This window comes from Dermacentor variabilis, chromosome 6 (genome assembly GCF_050947875.1).
Source record: "Dermacentor variabilis isolate Ectoservices chromosome 6, ASM5094787v1, whole genome shotgun sequence".
In the NCBI taxonomy this organism is placed as follows: Eukaryota; Metazoa; Arthropoda; class Arachnida; order Ixodida; family Ixodidae; genus Dermacentor; species Dermacentor variabilis.
Window position 1 is genome coordinate 95,635,320 of NC_134573.1, and position 19,635 is coordinate 95,654,954.

At 46.0% G+C, this 19,635-nt stretch overlaps 1 protein-coding gene across 1 annotated transcript in view; it reads right to left on the reverse strand.

Moving 5' to 3' along the window:
- Positions 1-19,368, reverse strand: part of LOC142586223 (glutamate receptor ionotropic, kainate 2-like) — a 98,048-nt gene extending 78,680 nt beyond the window's left edge. Inside the window, exon 1 of the mRNA XM_075697474.1 lies at positions 19,275-19,368. Within this exon, the coding sequence (XP_075553589.1) occupies positions 19,275-19,368 (94 nt within the window). The remainder of the gene's footprint in view (positions 1-19,274) is intronic.
- Between the last annotated feature and the right edge of the window lie 267 nt (positions 19,369-19,635).

Below are 19,635 nucleotides of genomic sequence, written 5' to 3' on the forward strand. Positions count from 1 at the left end.
ATGTTCCTTCTGTAAGAAATAATATATCGGTGAAACAGTACAATCAATCAGCGTCAGATTAAACGGACATCGCGCGGACACAGCTAAAAAGCTTCCCAAAGCCGTCGCCGAGCATTTCAACCAACCAGGTCATAACTTTGATGAGCTTAAACTCTACATCTTACAGTCAAATTTTCGTTCTGAGCGAGAAAGAAAATACAGAGAATCATACCTTATCCATAAGTTCGACACATTGCAACCAATAGGCATAAACGTTTCAAAGGGAGCTTTAGAATCTATTCGCTATGCTAAACTTCAAGCTATAGGCAACAACACTTAGTTTGATTTCTTGGCGTATCCCCCCCCCCTTTTTTTTCCTTTCCTTTTCTTCTTTTTTTTTTTGTCAGCCGGCGTGTCAGACGCCCTTGACACACCGGCTAACGCGTGTGCGTTGACAGACCGGGGTAGCCGGGGGGGGGGGGGGGGGGGTAGGGGGAGGTGCCCTCGCGTTGACGTTGTACACAGCGTTCCTTTACTCTCAATTGGACACGCTAACACAATTTCCCTCGTTTCCGCATCCTCCCGCCTCACTCCCTCTCCCCTTAGAAGAACCCCACCTATATATACTGTGGCGAGCAAAGCATACGTCGCCTTGAAGAAGACAAGTCCACTTGTTGAAACGTTGGCTCCTGCATTCACCTTGCTCACGTTTTGCTCATCGTCATATAGCAAAGCGTAACGTATACATACACCTCAATATAAACGGAAATTTTTGGTCACGGTCAGCCCCACCGACGCGAGCTCCGACACCAGATTTTCTGCAATACTACTAATTCTATCGCGTTTAAATGTGAGCCACGGTAGCGCCACCAAGCGATGACCGTTGTCGGCGATACAAAAGCTCCAGCAAAGCCCGCACACGCTGAGCGAGCGAACATCAAGCCAAACTTTCAAGTACTGCCATCATTGTTAACCTTTAGGGTGCCCAAGCATTCAGTCATATTTTCTACCCAATTGCTCCAAAATAATTCAAATTATGTCGACATAGCCTTATTGCAATAAATACGCGTCACCAACAGCACAATTTTCTTTAATAAAGCGAACTATTCTATCTTTTCCATGTCTAGTTTCTTAATCTTTACGTAGGCACAAAACGGCTCTTTCACCATCTCGTGGGTTTCCGCGATGTTGATTGCGTGGCAAGTCGTCATCGAACAAATTTTCTGTAGGGCTAGGAATCAAACCATTTTGTGTTAAAATCTCAAGATCCGCCTCTCGGGCTATTAAATACGCTTAAAAGTGAAAGAGAATGCAACAGAACGAATGTGACCTGCTGGAACCTATATACAGGGAAGCTTGCGAGCCACTGTTCACGCGCATTTTGTCATCTGGCTGAAGGATGCCTCGAACGAGAAGCTCTGCAGTGCAACGCATTATTGAACGCAAACGACACTATAGGGGTTAGAAGAGGCAAGGTGGCTTTCTGGCTCATTTGTTTGAGGTACCCGACCTCCCCTTGGAGGCGCAGATGCGACCGTCCACGCGGTTGCGAGGCAGCGAAACGCATGCGAAACAGCACCGGTGCCCTCTCTCCTTTTTCATCATGGCAAACGACCCACCGGCGCAGGTCCGCTTGCCCCCTCTACCTGCCAGTGCTGCGGGCGAAGAAGTGTGAGCCATCGCTCATAGATGGTACTGGCATCCCACAGCCAAATCAGTGTCAGTGGGTCGCCTTCCACTGGGCGCTCACGGGAGGACTACAAATGAAGCTGTGCAGGGTGGTATGGGCTGGACTATATTTGAAGTGAGAGAAGCTCGCAGTGAAATTGAGTATGAAGAACGACTGTGGAATATGGAAGAAAGTAAATAGGCTGGGAGAGTGTTGAGGTACCTGTACAGGAAAAACATTGATTCACAGTGGAGGAAAAGAACTAGGACGCTTACCAGCAAGTATGCGGCCTATAGGGTGGCCAACAGAGCAACAAAGAACGTCAAGCGGAAAGGCAGAGAGGTTGAAAGAATATCATGGGTGGCGGCAATGGAAAAGAAACCGGCAATGTGTAACTACTTAAGAGGAAAAACGAAATCAGAAAGAAACAATTTATGATAACTCAAAGGGAAGCTCATTACTTTTCGAAGCGAGATCGGGATGTCTTAGAACACGCACCTATAAAGCGATATATAAGAAGGAAGAAGCATATGATTGCTGCGGTAAAACTAGGGAAACTATGGAGCATGTTTTACTAGAATGTGAAGACGTCTACCCAGCGGTCGATTTAGGCACCACTGGCCTCCTTGAAGCCCTTGGGTTCAGCGAGAGCTGTGGAAAAGTAAAAATGTCCTCAATAGGGATTAGTAAGAGGCGATTAGAGGATTGGTGGTAGAAAAGTACGGAAACGACAAGAAACGGAGACGTACAGAAGCACAGTTTGCAATAGGGGATCAGAAAATTTGGTTGTGAGATTTCATAGTGGTTTTCTTAATTTCTTTATTATTTAACCTAGGTAGGACATTAGGCAGTATAATAACAAGAGCTTGGTGGCGCAACCCACCTCCCCGTTCCAAAGGGGCGTTCATAACACCCATCTATCTATCCCCAATGTCAGCTAATCGTCGACGAAGCATGAGCAGCAGCAGCAACAGCAGCAGGCGGTAGCCACGGTCAGGAAAGTCCAGATTGGTTCGCAAAGAAAGCTTCGCTTTAACACAGGCTAACCTTGATACACCTGCGAAATTGGGATGTTCGAATAGCCGTCTAGCTCAAGATTCCCTTGCATCCTTTCAAAATGTACACTCGAGCGGAAAATATTACGTGGAGCTATGCCAACCATTTTATCTCTTCAAAGCACGGCGTTTTTGGGCTTTAACTGTCATAGTTCACGAAATATTATGGCCTTTATAGCCTATTAGAGAGTCACTCTGCCACCGATAAGAAAACAAGACCTGTAGCTTCTTTTCAACATTTTTTTTTAAATCTTCTGCGCGCTTTTTTTAGAGTCCTTCTTTGCCTTCGTCTAGTCACTGCAGAGGAGCGTATAGGCAAATGAGCGTCAGTTAGACACTCTGCTTTCAATTTGGAGATATCTCTCTGCCTGTGCTAAAACTGTACAGAAGCGAATCTCCGCTTTGTAATTGGGTAAATATTAACATGATTAGGATTCAGAGAGGAAAAGGAAGGAAATATTAATTTATTACATATATGTCATTAGCAAGTGCGGAAGCTACTTTCAGCACTGGTGTGGCCAAAGATTTTGTGTAATTTGACATTGAGAAGTCCGATTTGCATGTAATGTTCTGATAACTTTCTGAAAAAAATTATTATTACAAGCTAAACTTGTTTTGCAACATCTTTGCGCATAGAAAGGGCGACCGCGGGAACAGCGATACAAGGCCCTGTTCACCTATCCCGTGGAACGAACACGAAAGTGCCGAAGAAAAGCAAGCCTTCAAAACTTTGAGAATCCATAAGAGCGGCTTAGAGCGGCTGCAAACATTTAACCATCTACGTGAATTCCGATATTTGAAAGTCAATTGCTCTGACAACCCTTTTGCTAATATGAACACTGCTTGGTTCATACGAAATGGCCGTATGGTGTATTTAGTCTATGGCATTCCAAGATGTAGTATTTGGAGCTTTCTGCATTTTCTGCGAATTACCTTGGCTGAAGCCCAAAATTGCAACCTTTCTCCAGACTACGTCCTGTAGAGACTGCCTTCATATACTTTTAGGCCTTATTGTTTCAGGCACGTTCTTCCCGCATTGTGTACGCAATTTGGAGCGCGCATCATAATAATAAACGCCGCAGGATACATTTCAAAGTTTTCTTGTTTAATACTGCTCGCCGCGACGAATACGAACTGCAGAAGCTTTCTTTGATGGCATGTGCACTTAAAATCCTCCACAAGGCAAGTTTTGTCCTGTCCTATAGTGAATGGAAATTTACGCAAAGCAGCTCAACTCAGCTCAGCTCAATGATTCTGAACAATTCATCCTTAAAATTCCTTTTCTAGCTGGTGGGCGAAGTAGTTCTTCAACAAAGATCGCGGTAAGCTTATTTGTGTTTCCATGATATTTAGTTTCTTCTCTTTACTACTCAGCTTTACCGGCGCCTTACTTACTACTCTTTCTGAATATTGAAGTAGCACCAAACAAGAAAACGGCTTCCGAGATATTTTCCTGTACATTTCGTGAAATATCAAGATCAAGGATAGACTTTTAAACTGAGACCTTCTCAACAATCTAAAACACGGCAAGCACAGTATTTTCTAAGTTGTCATCGTCGTGTTTCCTTTGAAACGGCGTTTGCGACGCGCCATTACGGAACCTTTCAAGAAAGCTTACAAACCCTACTACTACACCGGTGCTGTATTATCTGCAAACGAAAATTCCTTTCTCGGTAGCTCTAGCATTTTACAACGGTCTAGTGTTTACAGTATGCCCGCATCACTTTATTCTTCTGCAGAAGCGTGCGTGCTGCGTGCTTATATATTCTGAAGCATGTTTTCTCAGGGCGACTTTACTATTACATAGAACAAAGCAACAGAGGAATCCGGTCGTCTATGCTTGAACAGCACATGATCTTCCTTCCGTAGCGCCGGCGCACGCAGCGGCAGCTGTCCCAGACAGCACGGAAGCGAAAACACATTTAAGCCTACGATTGTCCCTAGGCAGCAACAGCAGCCTTAAACGAAATCACCTTCCACAAAGCGCGTGCGTGGCGCTTCCAGCTCCAGCATCACATTTTTATAGCGAAGCTGTTAGCATGTCGGCGGTCGGCATTTTGAGTCTCCGTCCATGAACAAAAGTTATCGTTATCATCAATGGCTCATATTCTCCCTAGGCAAGCAAAAAATGCAATGATTCATCGCCCTTCGTAATGCAGAGGCTACAAGAGCCCAGCAAAGTGAAGCGAACAGCGCATACATTCATGAAATTGCCCATACAATACACAGAAAATCATACGTTTCAATAGAGAACAAGTTCAAGACAAGCATCTGAATCATCAATAATGCATTGCATACCATCTTCCGCAGTTGTAGTGCTGCTTTTGCAACTTCACCACTGTACATCCACTGTCGCAGGGCCGGGATGGCAAGTGAATGTTTTTTTTTTTTCACTCATCGCCCGTGATGATAGTCTTAACTCTACTTGCGCTATAGGTATAGAGATTACGGTAAATAATAACAGCATTAGCTACAAGGTGGGTGGCAGAAGCAGAGTTCAGGGAAGATTCTTGAAAACAGCCAAGTATACTCAAGTCACCTATTATTTGCATGAATTCACACACGTCTGCACTTACGAGCCGAACTAGTATTATCATTGCATTCTATTTCACTGTTGCTTGAGCTTTCTAATACAACCAGAAAAACTTGCAACTACAGTTTTTCTAAATTCATCTTACTCTGTCATCACGCATGTTTCTCATAACATAAGATTATGGTGTTTGGTGAGCTTGTTATATTGCTGCCTCTAAGTTGTACGTGCCTTCGCTTACGCATCTCCACGCGTTTCCCGATCTGTTTGCTATAGAGAATGCTTGTGTGTTACTGGCAGATTGCGGAGAGAGCTCATTATTGGAATGTAGAGAGGTCGTCTGCTAAGGTGTGTAGAGTCGCTTGCAAGCTTCTCTGCGTAGAGGAGAGAATGAGGGATGGTAAGGCCCTAAGAGAGAGATAGAGGGCTAATAAAAGCTATAAAGCTGTGAACACATATTACAGTTACATGCAATATGATGTTCGGTGTGTCGCATGAAAAATGAAAGCTTTGCAAAATCAAGTGCGATCATTCTAATTTTCCTTCACAAGGTCACTTCTGTAGGCAATCTACTTATTTTTACATAACGTGGCTCCTCCTTGAGCAGCGAGCACTGTCTATCGGGCCTCACACCGACGCGTCTTGCACACCTGCATGTACCAGGAGGCTGCCATAGAGAAATTTTCACCGACAGAAGTTTCCACTTCTGCCGCCTGCATCATTCCGAGTTTCTTGGGGCCGTCTTACAAAGATTAAAAGCCCAAAAGTGGCGGGAAAATTTATAACACAGGGCCGGCGGACAGGTCAGGATAAATTATTGCAGTTCACCAGTTCCTAATGGTTTGTCATTTGTGATTTGTAATTTCATCTGTTAAATATAAAAAGAAGTGCCACTGACGTGTAACTGTCTCTGATTCTCCGTCTGTGTCGCCACACCTATATATATATATGAAGAGCGCACACTGATTTACTTTGTTGCAGGAGGTTTCGTAGCAAGCAGAGAGACCATGCAAAGCATACGATCTATTAGTGTTCGAGAGAGTTTTGTCATTGAAGCAATCCATAGAAGTGTTACTACTATAAAATGGTAGCACTACAGCCGCACGAATACCGAGTATACTTCAATAACATAAAAACTACACCAGAACTTAGTTTCGCTAACTGTCTATAGGCATGCGACAGCATGCTTAGTTTGTGATGATTGTGACGTCTGCACAGCTGTCCGGGGGTTAAACTTTGGCTACCCCGTAAACACAGTCGTAGCCGTTGTGGCCCTCTAATTTCCATTGCTTTTGAGCACTCAAATAGCTCCTATGCGCGCGACGCTTGAGGTCAGACGTTTGCACTTTTGAGCTATTGACAGCACTTCAATAATGCGCAAGTTGTATGTGGCTACTATCCATCGATCAAGTTGTTGCAGAAAAAAGCCGGCCCCCACCACGTAGTACTATACCCGATTGAAGCACATGAGCGCGAGCTCGCGCTCCAACATTGTCCTGCAGAAAGAAAACGCCGGGCATAGCCACTACAGTTGTATGTAGCTGTAGTCTTTTATCTAGCACATATACCGCGGCCACCGCGGCGAACCACGACAAGCTTTTTCGCTGAGAGAGCTGTGGGTCATTGAAGGCAACCGCGTTTGACGAGCGGTGGGAACGTAGATTGTGGCGTCAAGGTGAGCATCCACAATTAAACTGCGCGCCATAGTGACGTTGATTGGGTGGAGCTTTGTGGGCACGCCCCACTCCGTCGTAGCCTTCGCGGTGCAAGACATTTGAAGCAGAAGCGGTAGCACTGCGAAGGGGATCACAGGTCATCCTTGATTGCCAATAACTCCACTTTTGCTGAAGCCATTGAGGTACTTTTTGCTACGAAGTATTTCTGAAATATTGTAGTTTAACGTCAAATGCATTTCTCTACTTCCACAAGAAAGCTTTTCAGGGCCCTTTTAAGAGACAACAAAGTAACAGCTATGTGGGCGAATAACTAGCACACAGTTTCGGATACGTCTGAGTTCACATCCGGATTAACAATTTATTTAATTTTAGTTCTTTTAACTTCATTTCCTTTTACTTTCAAAGTAATTGAGTTGTTACAAAGGAGTGAAAAAGCAACAAAAATAAGCAAAAATCAAAAAGTAATAACAGCAAATTGCTTAGTAATAGCGATGACAAATTGCTTGAACATTTTGGGATCTTGGATAGACACGATAGAAGCGATTTAGCTGCTTCGAAGTTAATATTCAAAAGCGTTGAAACGAAGCAATCTGCATTTTCATGCTCAAGGGATCTCGGCAGGATATCGCAAGAACACTCCCTACGTCGAAAGCTTAAACATGCGACATATTAGAGCGGACTCCAGCTACAGTTGCAGATAAATTATGTGATCAAAATTTTAGCTATGGGGGAGCACGCACTTTCGGTTCAGTGAGCTTCGGTTTCACCTCCGGCACCTGGCGACCACCGACGCTCCCCCGAAGGAAAAACCGCACGAAGCCGAGCAATATTCTGCCGTCTCAGCCAGCGCTCTGAAGCCCCCGTGTTTCTGGCCAGCAGATGCTGCTCATTGGTTCGCACAAATGGAAAACCGATTTTCAACCAGTAGAATCGTGTCCTAAGAAACAAAGTTTCATCATGTTGTGTGGCTTTAGCACCACGCGATGCAAAGGAGGTACGCGACGTCATCGCCCCCCCCCCCCCTCTCCCCACCGAGCCGCCATACGACGCGCTGAAACGTGAGCTTGTCCGCCGCACCACCCTCTCCGAGCAGAAGCGCCTGCAACAGCTCCTACCGGCGCAAGAGCTGGGCAACCGCAAACCGTCGCAGTTACTACACCGCATGCACCGGCTCTCGGGGGAGAAGGCGTCGAAGGTGGACGCCATTACGCTCATCGTTGCAGTTTTGTTATGAGCTGGCTAGCCGTCCGAGATTTTTCGAACGCTGTAGCGCTCGCTTTTCGAATCTTCGAGTCATCAGTTATGCAGACGATAATTATACGGTCGCATACAATTGTGTAACTATTTATTATTGTTGGTATACATGACTGCATGGCAGGAGCCACTCACGAGCGCGTCTGTTCCCCTCGAAAGCGTCTGGTCTCCTGCTAGTGTCTTTGCGCAACATGATTCAATGTTTAATTTACCTGCAGCCTCCGATGGCATACCGAGACAGCTCGTGGTCTCCAGACGCCGGACGTGAAACCGAAATTCCCTAAACCGAAGGTGTCGGAGCACACAGGCTTTTCAGATTTAATAAAGTGAAAGCTTTACTAACCGTTTCGAGGTGAGTTTCGTCGTCGTCAAGAATTGGATCTTCATTTCACCGCAGCTGCGCCGTAGCCTTGCCAATGCATCACGTGGCTCGCCGCGCCGATTTCTGCCACCCCCGCCGGCTTTGCGCATGCACTTTATCGCCGCGCTCGCATTGTCAGTGCGAGCTTGGCCATGGATGAGAACGAGACCGGGTCCTATTCTCTGAGAGTTGCGCGGAAGCGGGAGGCTTTGAGCCGTCGTCGCAAAGCTGCGTCTGACCACACTGTGGAGATCGCTCGGCGAGCTACTTCACTGGAGAGGCTCCGGAATGCAACAGGCGTCGCACTGTCGCGATCAATGTAGCGACCGCGTTCGCGCCCCGCCCGTTTGTGCTTCGACGCTGCATATGTTCGAGGCGTCTCTTTGCCTGTCTAGCAGAGGTGTTTCCCTGTGGCACGACAGGCGTCGCATCGTCGAACGATGCGTGCCTATCCAAGCCTAATCACAGTCGTGCCTAGTCACCAACCTAGGCACAGCCGTCATACCTGGCTTAAAGGTGGTTGTGTCCATAAGTATAGTTATTACAGCTAAATCTATGGTTAACCAAGTAAAATCAAGACTTAACCAGGCTAAACGAAGCTTCCGCTTTGCATGTCCAGGGCTAGCTGAGCTAAGCCGCAGCCCAATTTTTTTATATGATCCCTTGGCTTCAACTGATTATTCCGCGCCCAGTGGATGACACCACGACCCTGTAAACAGTATGCGGTACGTTTAAGCCAGCGCAAAATTTTTCTGCAAATAATTTGGCATGCAGACAGCTCACAATCCACTTGTGACCACGTGGATGAGGAGGGGCGAACATCTGCGATAAAAGTACAAAATCAATAGTAAATCATCTAGTAGTAAGTCTATTGGTTACAAAAGCTACATATATAAAAAAGAGCAACATTTGTTCTGCTTACTGGTTGTTATGCATTAGCTGTGTTCGCTAGTTTTTCGTATAGTTGTCCATGTACTAACTCGATTACGCCATCATTAAGGCGCTCCCTCGACAACTTTTCTTGAACGCGGAAGAACTACGACAAAATTCAGGCAAATATTGCGAACCTACAGTCTCAAGCACACACAACGTAGGAGTACGCATATATCACCTGCAGCGGCTGTACGTACGTCGCAGAGTCAATATATGTATTGTAAGGAACATTGTTAGGAATAAAGTCAGCTCATCAACTTTCTAGTGTGAAATGAACTGTTACAAAATAATAAAGTATATGGCGAGTACATAATCCTTCAAGTCGTGCGAAAGTTGAATTACGGAATCTCTTTTAGAGCGCAGCTCTTCGGCGTCCGTTCCTGGGTTTCGCGTCGTCGTCGGCGTCGTCGTCGGCGTCGGCCTCGTAACCAGCTCCGCCCCCCTTTCATCCCCCCAGCGCTAGCAGCGACCGACTGATACCGCTGGATGCCGCTGACGCCGCTAGAGAGTCAAGATAACGTGACTGCATAGAACACCGTCGCCGCCATGCAGAAAGAGGAGGAAAGGGTCCCCCCCCCCTGTTCTTGTGTGGCGGATAGCTGGGGTTGACTCACTATCGCCGTCAGCGGCATCAGTCAGTCGCTGCTATCTCTTCCCTCCTCCCTTTATCGTGTTGTCCGCTTGCTGCGCGCGCTTCTGCCCCCATCGTTTGCCGCTGGGTGTACACGCCGCCCCCCTCCGCTTCCGCTTACTGCTGGTTGCTCTCGACGGCGGCGATGAGCCTCCGCTTCGGCGGCGCGAACTGCAGGGTCTTCTCGGCGGCGGCGATGAGCTTCTGCTTCAGCCTCGCTTACTGCTGGTTGCTCTCGACGGCGGCGATGAGCCTCCGCTTCGGCGGCGCGAACGGCAGGGTCTTCTCGGCGGCGGCGCTTAGCCTCTGCTTCCCCCACGGCTGTGACAACCTCGCGAGGCACTTGTATAGATCTCGTCTTTGAGAATCAAGCATTGGTGTACCAAGTCGAACATATATCAGTCTATTTCTCCGACCACAAAGCTTCCTTCATGACTGTCAAGAACTGTTAGTGGAGTCTTTGTTAAAGGAATACGTGTGAAAAATAAAAAAAAATTATGTGATAGCGCATACATGTGTTGCTCGATTTCTTTGCCTCAATCTATCCAAAAGGTGAAACAGCTTATTTGCTGCGCTCAAATTTCGCATTAGGAAGTAACGTAATCGTCGGTAATTTTTTTTTATTGAGCAACAGTGCTGTAAACGGCAGCTAATGAATATAAAGCTATGTTTTAAGCGAATAGTCGCTGGTCACATTGCCTATACAACCCACGAAGGTCATAATCATCATAAAACATTAGGCGCCCTCTTCGTCCAGGTGTACCAGTTGTGATAAAAGGAATTAAAAAAAAACACACGTCGTGGCCGTCTATGTGTCTTCCTTCATTTTTTCAGTCATGCGACAGTGGGATCTTGACAGCAAAAAAAACGGAGAAGCATGGCTACATTGCTTTTTTGCTACATTTGTTACAAATTATCTGACAATAGTTCTTTTTTTTTGCCAAGCGAGACAAACAACCGGGGCCACCTAAAGGCACCAAGCTCCTCTGTTGCAGAACGTTGATGAAAAAACTGTGAATGACTTATTTATCGGAACGACTGGCGTTTTGGCCAATGCTACGGGGCTAGGGAAATTAAGAAAGAGATAATCGCAAACTGCAGTGCAATAAAAAAACACCGAAAAGACTGAAATTTTTATCTCAGTCCTCATGGTCTTCTTCATTTGAAAGCTGTTCCTTTCTTTCTTTTTTAATTTTCTTACGGTGTGAAATCTAAAAAAGGAAATAACTCAACGGCACGTTCCTCTTTTTTCTTTTTGCTCGTCATCTCAAACAAAAGAAGCACACTCTATTTGGTCGCGGGTGGGATGTTCGCTTTGCGCGTTAAATTGATAGGCGTCTGCTACCCCGCCTAAATAGGGGCCACTGCACGGGTGCCTCCGTGCAAGACGCCCACTGGGGCTGCAGGGGCCGCTGACTTCTCTTGGCGCCTACGAAGTGGTATAGTGAATACACAGGGGGCCGAGCCTTACTTTGCTTCCGAGAACCCGACGATTAACGAGCGCCGTTTCTCTGTACGCGCGGCGGTGTCTCGCCTATTAGCTGGCGCTAATGACTTCGCCAACATGCTTGCGAAATGCCTTTTTTTTTGTGGCCACTAGTAACATTGTACAGCATTAGATGCGCCTCGCTTTTGACAAAGAAGGGGCCACCGCGAAACCAGGTTTAACGACGTGCCTTTTCGCGACGCTCGTCTGCCTAATTTGAAACGGGCAGATTTCTAAAGGAAGCCTACGTAGCTGCAGGAACCGCAGACTACCGAAACTTACAAGACTGGCAAACTGAAACGTAATTAAATTATTACCGAGAACTGGGTACGCTCTTTCTGTGTTGCTGAAGCTTATGAAAAAAAATTTTCGTTTTGCGAGCGCATATATCTTAAGTGCCATTCTTAGATCAAAGGCATGCTATAGAAGTATGCGTCAGAGCAGAATCTGGTTCAGGTTGCAGGAATTAGCTACTGCGCCTCCACTTCAACAATATTGATTGGCATGTCTGCATGCCAAAAAAATATTAAACCTCGATCTCTAATTCGAAAGTATAGCCTATTAATGAATGAAGTTGAAGTCTGTGCCGTATCATCGATACCGTACATTTCTTCTCTCTTACTGCTCTCTTCCGCAGCTCATTAGTCTCTCCCGCCTTGAAAAGAAAGTTGCTTACCATTCCATTCCAATGGTCATTAGGAGTCACTGTCTCACATTGTGAACATTATGACACTGATGTAAATGCTGGCTCTGCTCTCAAAGGCATTCGAGACAGTGCGTGATCGCGTTTTCTGTAGGCGATGCAGTTCCCAGGTGTCTTTTCACGGCGGCCATTTCTACATAGTTGAAAATGTATCAATGTGTGGCGTAAGGTATAGGGAACTTTGACGAAAGCATTCACGTCTATTAAATATATCACAGTTGTATGGCATAAATAAATAATTTCAGCTTCTCATGAACATACTTATTGCTTATACAATACACACAAATAGTGCCTAGTGACGTGGCAGCACAAAAAGAGAACCACAAGAACAAGTAAATCTAATACTTTGACGAGAATCTTTTTTCATCGGTGTTTTACGGTGACTCAGCTTGCATATTTCCTTAAAGTTAAAGTACAATGACACAGAGGATACCAGTGGTGCGTGTAAATGTACGCTCACAGGGAGGCATGAACTGGTAGAAAATAAAAAAAAATATCAGTCTCGGTGACTCTATCACTATTACAAGTGATCCGTACTGATAATTCAAGCTAAACAGCATCCACTGTCCTTAGCAATTTTGTATCACGAGACCAATGTACGCAATGCATAGAGAAAGAGAGAGGTAATTGAGATGGGAAAAGGCAGGGAGGCTAATTAGAAGTCAAACTTCCCCTTTGCACCCTACTCTGACGAAGGAGTAATACGAGACTGAAAAATTGAAATTGAAGCAGAGATGGACGGAGACAGAGAGAAAAACCCACATGCGCGGGCAAACAGGGAGCGGAAGTGGTGACCGCGTAGGACGGAATTCCACGAACGGCAGCCCGGAAAGCGGTCGGTCAGAGTGGTGCGCTAGTGGGGTTGCGAGTAGTGCGTGTGCTGTAGCGAGGACAGTGGCAAAAAAAGAAACAACAACAACAAACTTGTTCGATGGTCTTTCCTCGCTTCTGTAATCCTCACAGTCTGCACTGTATGCAAAAGTTCTTGCATACGAAACAGGAAGCCATATTTCCGTAGAGTGTACACTTCTCTCGAATGTATGGATGCCCAGATTAGATACGGCGTCAGAGAGATAGGTCCAGCCGTGCATAGATGACAAATTTGCAAAGTTCAGGAATCACCAGGGGTGCACGGTGCAGCGCAGCAGCGACAGACGCATCGTTTAGTTTAACGCGTGTGTGACACTAGTGATGTAGTACCTGGCACCAGCGAATCATCAGTAAGGCCAAGGGAAGCGTGCTTTTCAAGCTAAAGTGCTTGCAGTAGGTTCTGAATCATGTGCTCAAGTTTGACTAACTCGCTAACGCTCACTTCAAGTTAACGCTAGTGTTATATTCCTTCAGGTATTCTTAATATATTAGTGCAACAAAATGTGGTAGCTATACGCTATCGTGGGGTAAAAGCGTAGCGAAAACAAGGTTTAAAACTCATGCAATGCTTCGTATATGATCAGAGGGTCACTAGCAATACAATTACTCGTGGTGTGTGATGCGGGCCAGTGAACCGGAGTGGTATTTTTGGTCGATCATATTAAAGGATACATTCGTTTTCCCGCAATTTCATGACTGTACAGCACCTGACGTGGCGGCGTGTATGGGGGTAACCAACCCATCCAAGCTATTACCACAGTTACACGAGTGCGTTCACGAACAGACGACAATGCGTATCGCGCTACTCTTGTAAATTCTCGCGAAAGTGACTGCATTCCATTGAATGTACTCGACCTAAATGAACACCTCACTCTAGGCTCTGTATTATGTTCTTAAATGCACGGGTACAGAGTGTTCCAGGTCTTCTTTTAAACCTGTTTGTTGGGTGTTGGTTAAAATTGTATTTGGGGAAATAGCGTAGCCTTGGGCATCTATTGCAGCTGTCGGGAAGCTTTGTGTAGGAATTGAGGCTCACTTGAAGGGAGCTTTGCACGCAAAATCCCCGCAAATGGGTTCCAAGACCAATGTACTATAATTTTCCCTTCCCAATGAAAAACCAAGGCAGCAGAAGTATGACATCAGAAAGCAGCATGTACTCGGTTCACACCTTAAAATACGCTCTACAAGAGTATAAGAGTTACAAATGACGAGTAGTTCAGCTTCGATTTCCACGTGGGAGGTTCAAAATTGACTCAGTGTTCACATGTGCGTAAAACAAAAACGCTATTCCTTACGGCACGTCCTTGACACTCCAGTAGATGAATCTTGCCCTTCGAGTTATCCCCGCTTCGTAAAACAGCGCACCCAGCATAGACGTATGATAAAGGAACCGAAATCTTGAGCACAGCACATGTCTTACCATGTTGTCGCGTAACTACGGTGAACAACACATTGCTATATATTGTTTTCGAAGAAGGTAAACGTCTCCCGGTTCAAGCAAATGATATTATTCGCATTTCTCAGTAGATGTTCTGGTTGGTTGGCACGGTAAAAAGTTCCAGGCATTAGGACTCACTAATGAGGCGAAATCGCAAAAGATGGCGATATCACTCCTGTTGTAGCCTTTCAATGAGGCGTCCGTGGTAGTAGTGTGCGCGCGTGTTTGTGTACGGCTGATGCGGCACATATATGACTGCTACATTTGTAGCGTGGGAATAAAGGGAGCGAATGTCTTCGTACACTGTATGTCAATATTCGTTAGCGTGAACATCCTTTGAGATTGTCTTATAGCTTGCTGTGGAGAATACCTGGAACAAAACTAAAAGTAAAATAAAGCAATGAACTGCTGACGTTCCGCTTCCGATGCAACTTGTCTCGTGTCATGTAAGCCGAACGCGCTGTCCTTACAACAAAATTGCAGCCTTGCAAAGAACCACACCGAACAGCTTCTAGATAATGCCGTGAATGCGATAATCCTACAGAAAACGTTGCGACACGTGGCTGAGCACACGTGCATAAATCATAAACGTTTCTCGCAAGAAGTGTTGGGAGTACATGCACGTCTCGCCGTTTATACAGTCCCGAGCATTAAGTGTCGCTGCTTGCAAACAAGAACAAGACACCCACGTTTGGGGTGAGGCAGCTACATACGCCCGACATTTAGTCGTGAATAATGAGTATTGCACAACGTAATGTGTCCGCCGCTTAGACAGATCAGCGAATTTTACCGGCGTTCTAAGTTCGCCAAATGCGAAACATTGCGCCACCGTACATAGTAATGCTGCAGCGCCTATACCGTTTTACGTGGAGGGATCTGGAGAAGTCGGAATCCTTATGGAAGAAGGGAAGAAAGGCGGGAGGGGCAACCAGTACTTTAATATGCTCCTGCAATCATTACATCTTGTTGCCCACTACCGGCACGATTCTTTGTACATGTGTGCGTAGTTCTCGGTTTTAATATGCCACCTTTGGAACGCCAAGACGGACATTGCAATTTGTCCGTCCGCGTACAAAATATAAAAAGAAGGAAGACGAGATGTGCTATTACTAGAGCATGGCAAAAGAAATATTTACTAAAAAGAAACCTCTTTCTACATTCTGTAATAGTGCGTTTTAAAATATGATTGTCGTTATTTTAAATACATTAATGGATGGACAAAATTTCTTCTAAATTGTGAAAAGTGTATGTTTTGAGTGTCACAGTGCTGCGAACGTTCTTGGAAGATCATTTGCTACTTCAGCCAGCGTACTCCAATGCATTTTTGAACGAACCTGCTTCAACACAGTGCAACGCCAATGGCCTAGAATGCAACGCTCCCGAAGGCATTCGTATATTGACAGGTACAGTGCATGGAAACAATATGTGAAAATATGGGTTCGTATGCATATTGTTTTCACTGACTGTACGATAAAGAAGGAACTCTATAATTTTGCGCCATTTTTGCATATAGAAGCAAAGCTGAATGCATGAGAAATTATGATATTGCAAAATATTTGTCCCCTGATAAAGCAAAAAAATTTCAGGTTGATGTTCATATCCTGTTTAATAAATCATCTTTGTGAAAATTTCGTGATCTACTCGGAAATAGAGAAATTCTACAACAGGGTGCTTTAACAGGGCGCTGGCACAGCGCAATGGTGCTGCGGGACTCATAGAAGTGGAGACCACAACTGGTGCCGAATTTCTCAGGCCAAGGACGAGCACGCAAGGTTCGTGGATGCGGCAGAATACCAGGGAGACTGCGCGGCGTTCGTAGCTACCGTCATCGAGGCGTCGTCCGGCGCGACGAGGGCAGCGGCGAGCTTACGGATCCGCGAGGCGTGTCAGGCGGAGGAGGAGGCCATTGCCCTGGCCATTGCCGACCCCGGGTGCCAGACGGTGTTGTGCGATTCGCGAAGCGCAGTGCGGAATTATGCAAAGGGTAAAGTGTGTGGTGAAGCTGTGCGCGTTCTGTGCTCGGCTGACCTGAAACGACAGAATCGGTATGTTAGAATCAAGTGGTTCCCGGCGCACGCGGGCAACGATGCGTCCGAGAGGCACGATAACCACAACGAGACGGCACACGCAGTGGCGCCAGCGCTAACCAACCACGCCGCTGCAACCGACCGTCCAACGTGGTGTAGTGCCAACGACCGCATGACGACGTTCATTGAACTTACACAGTTCCACCGCCTGGCTCGAAGGACTTTCCCACCCCCGCACCCGGGGCTGAGCCGAGCGGAGGCGGTGCTGTTCAGACAATTGCAAACTGGTTCTTTACCCACCCCAGTGTTAATGACTCATCCATGCCCTAAATTATATGTGAGTGATGTGTGCCGCGTGTGCCAGCGGGAGAGGGCCACCCTGACGCACATCCTATGGGATTGCACCAAGTTCCCCAATGAGGCTTCGACAAGTACAACGATTCCGCCGCGACTCGCGGCTGCGGCGGAATGCTACGACCACGAAAGTCAAACCTGGGCCGTCCAGCAGGTCTCGGCGGCTCTTGAAAGACAAAAGCCGAGCGAAACCGACGGAACGTTGCCCCTCAGGGCGACCGACCGCGGGAGTAACACGCGCTGGAGTTCAGTAGAGACCCCCCGCTGAGAAGACGTCAGGGCCCGCGTCACGGCGCCATTTAGTCATGGTGTCGCTCTGCAGGCGACTACATGAAGTTCTCTCTCTCTCTCTCTCTCTCTCTCTCTCTCAGGATATGGAACAATTAGAGGGATGACAATTATTGTAACGTGTTCAGCTACTAAGGAATAATTGAGGTAATGCCTCCTACCAAGCCCCAACCCACCCTATATTTAACACTAATAAATAAAAAAAATTCCCCGCTAAGAAAAGCAGGCGGCTACTACTTTTCCCGTGAAAGACATAAATGCATCGCAAATCCCAATAAATCACAAAAGCAAGCACAATAAGTAATGGCATGACGATGACGCCGTCTTTCCACCAGTGTAACTGCTCTTGAGAGAAAAAAAGAACAACCGAGCAGATTTCTTATAAGTCGACGAGATGTCACCTTGTTCTTGGAAGTGCAAAAAAAAAAGGCATTCTTTTTACCGGCGGTAGGAAGCAATGTCTATAAGAGCATAGGCGACGATCTATATACCTTTATAATGTAGGGTGAAAGAAGATGCGCATGATGCCCGCATTTTGGAGTAACGGTCGCAGCAGACCTCTTCAACGATGCCCGCCATCACAAGTTTATTTATGATATATGATCAGAGGTTTGTGCCAGGGTCGCGGCTGAATATCGAACAGATTTCCGTATTTCTGTATCAGGAGTGCGCCTCCATGTGCATAGATCTGATACATTACGATTATGCGCTTCCAAAGGGAAAATAGCGGCCGACATATGAGAGCACACTGTGAAGAATAAGTTGCACAAAAGTGGCACTTCATACCTGTTTACGGAACTTCTATGATTGCGCTGTCACTGGGGTTGAATCACTCATTTAAGTGGCTTTGTGAATGGTTATTAAGGTCGCTGAGCCAAAATAGAAAGTTCGTTGTTTCATTTCTTGCTGAGCGATTTGGGAATATGAGTTTCGCTTTCCGTTATGCATGCCTGAATTGTTGGATTTCCTTTGTTTCTATGGTACAGAGTCAACTGTACATCTTCTATTCTTTTGTAATTTTCATGACAGTAGGTGCTATATGGTTTTTGTGATAATTAAATAGTAGCTTGATTAGCGTGCTCAGTGGGTTCGGGATAATTGTTCTAGTTTTCTTTTTCCTTTTCTGTTCCATCCAGCTTTACATGGAGTATGAAACATACGAGTTGCCTCAAATCGGCGAATCCAAATAAATGGGCAGTAAGAGATTTTTCAAGCACTCTTTTAAAATTTAGTAGATACGTTTGTCTCACAAAGTAACGGAGAAAAGTATGACGCACCGCACATGTTATACAAAGCTGCGCAGCAGCAGCACAGTACTGGACAATTACTTTCGTCGTAACGCAATACCCTAATTTCCACACACACTCTCGATGCAGCCTTGGCGACTTTACGCGAACGCTGTCATTACGCGAAGAAAAACGAGAAGCTGCACGTTCACTGAAGTGGTATGTACTGCAACTTGTGATCCGGCATGATTAATTAAGTAAAGAATCAGAGAAGTTACCAATGCTTCTAGAATACGATCAAGTACTAGAGGTGATGAACAAGTGCTAGACGTGAATGGAATTCGACGCAACGCAACGACGACTGGAATAAAATATTATATGCAACTATTCTACCAGATAACTGCCTTGACTCTACGTAGCTATACATATGTGGCAGGGCTTCCCTGGATAACCATCAATTCGTGCACAGCTCCATCATTTCCAAAGGAGCTAGCATTAAGGCAAAATTAACAAGAGGAAACGGCGATTACTAGTCGCCCTCGCGCTCACGTAAGCCATTAGGCTTACAGGCATGTTACGGACACAAAGGCCAGATACGGATGGCTCTATGCCGGTTGTGCCTCGGGAGAACACACATATGTTCGTAGTACTAGACCACTATAGTAACTCCTAACCCTGCTTCGACGTCGATTCTACGCCGCCCTGCGTCTTCTTTCTTCTGAGACACCTCAACGATTAACGATCGTCCCTTCCTTCCGTGCAAAGGGCATTCGGCCTGCCCTATTAGTTCCCACTAATGACTTGGCCAAGGTGGTCGTGAGAGTCTTCGAGAAAGGAGCCTGCGCCCTGATGCAGCATCTTGTGCCGGTTGTTTGATAAGTGCGCCATCGTTTGTCCTTTATATCGGCGTTAATTTCCGGCGCCCTTATTTATAGCATGCATAGGTGGGAATAGCATAATCGTATATACCAGTTATGTCAAGGCTGTGATCGTGGCGCAAGAAATATTTTGCCTAGATTATGTTTACGACTCTGCTAGAGGTACATTCAATGACACAGTACATCAATGTGGTATTAAGCGCAGGTTGGGGTCTATTATTTACGAACACAGCGTGCGTAAATTGTGAAAAGGCATAGGCAGCGAACAGTGCCCCTG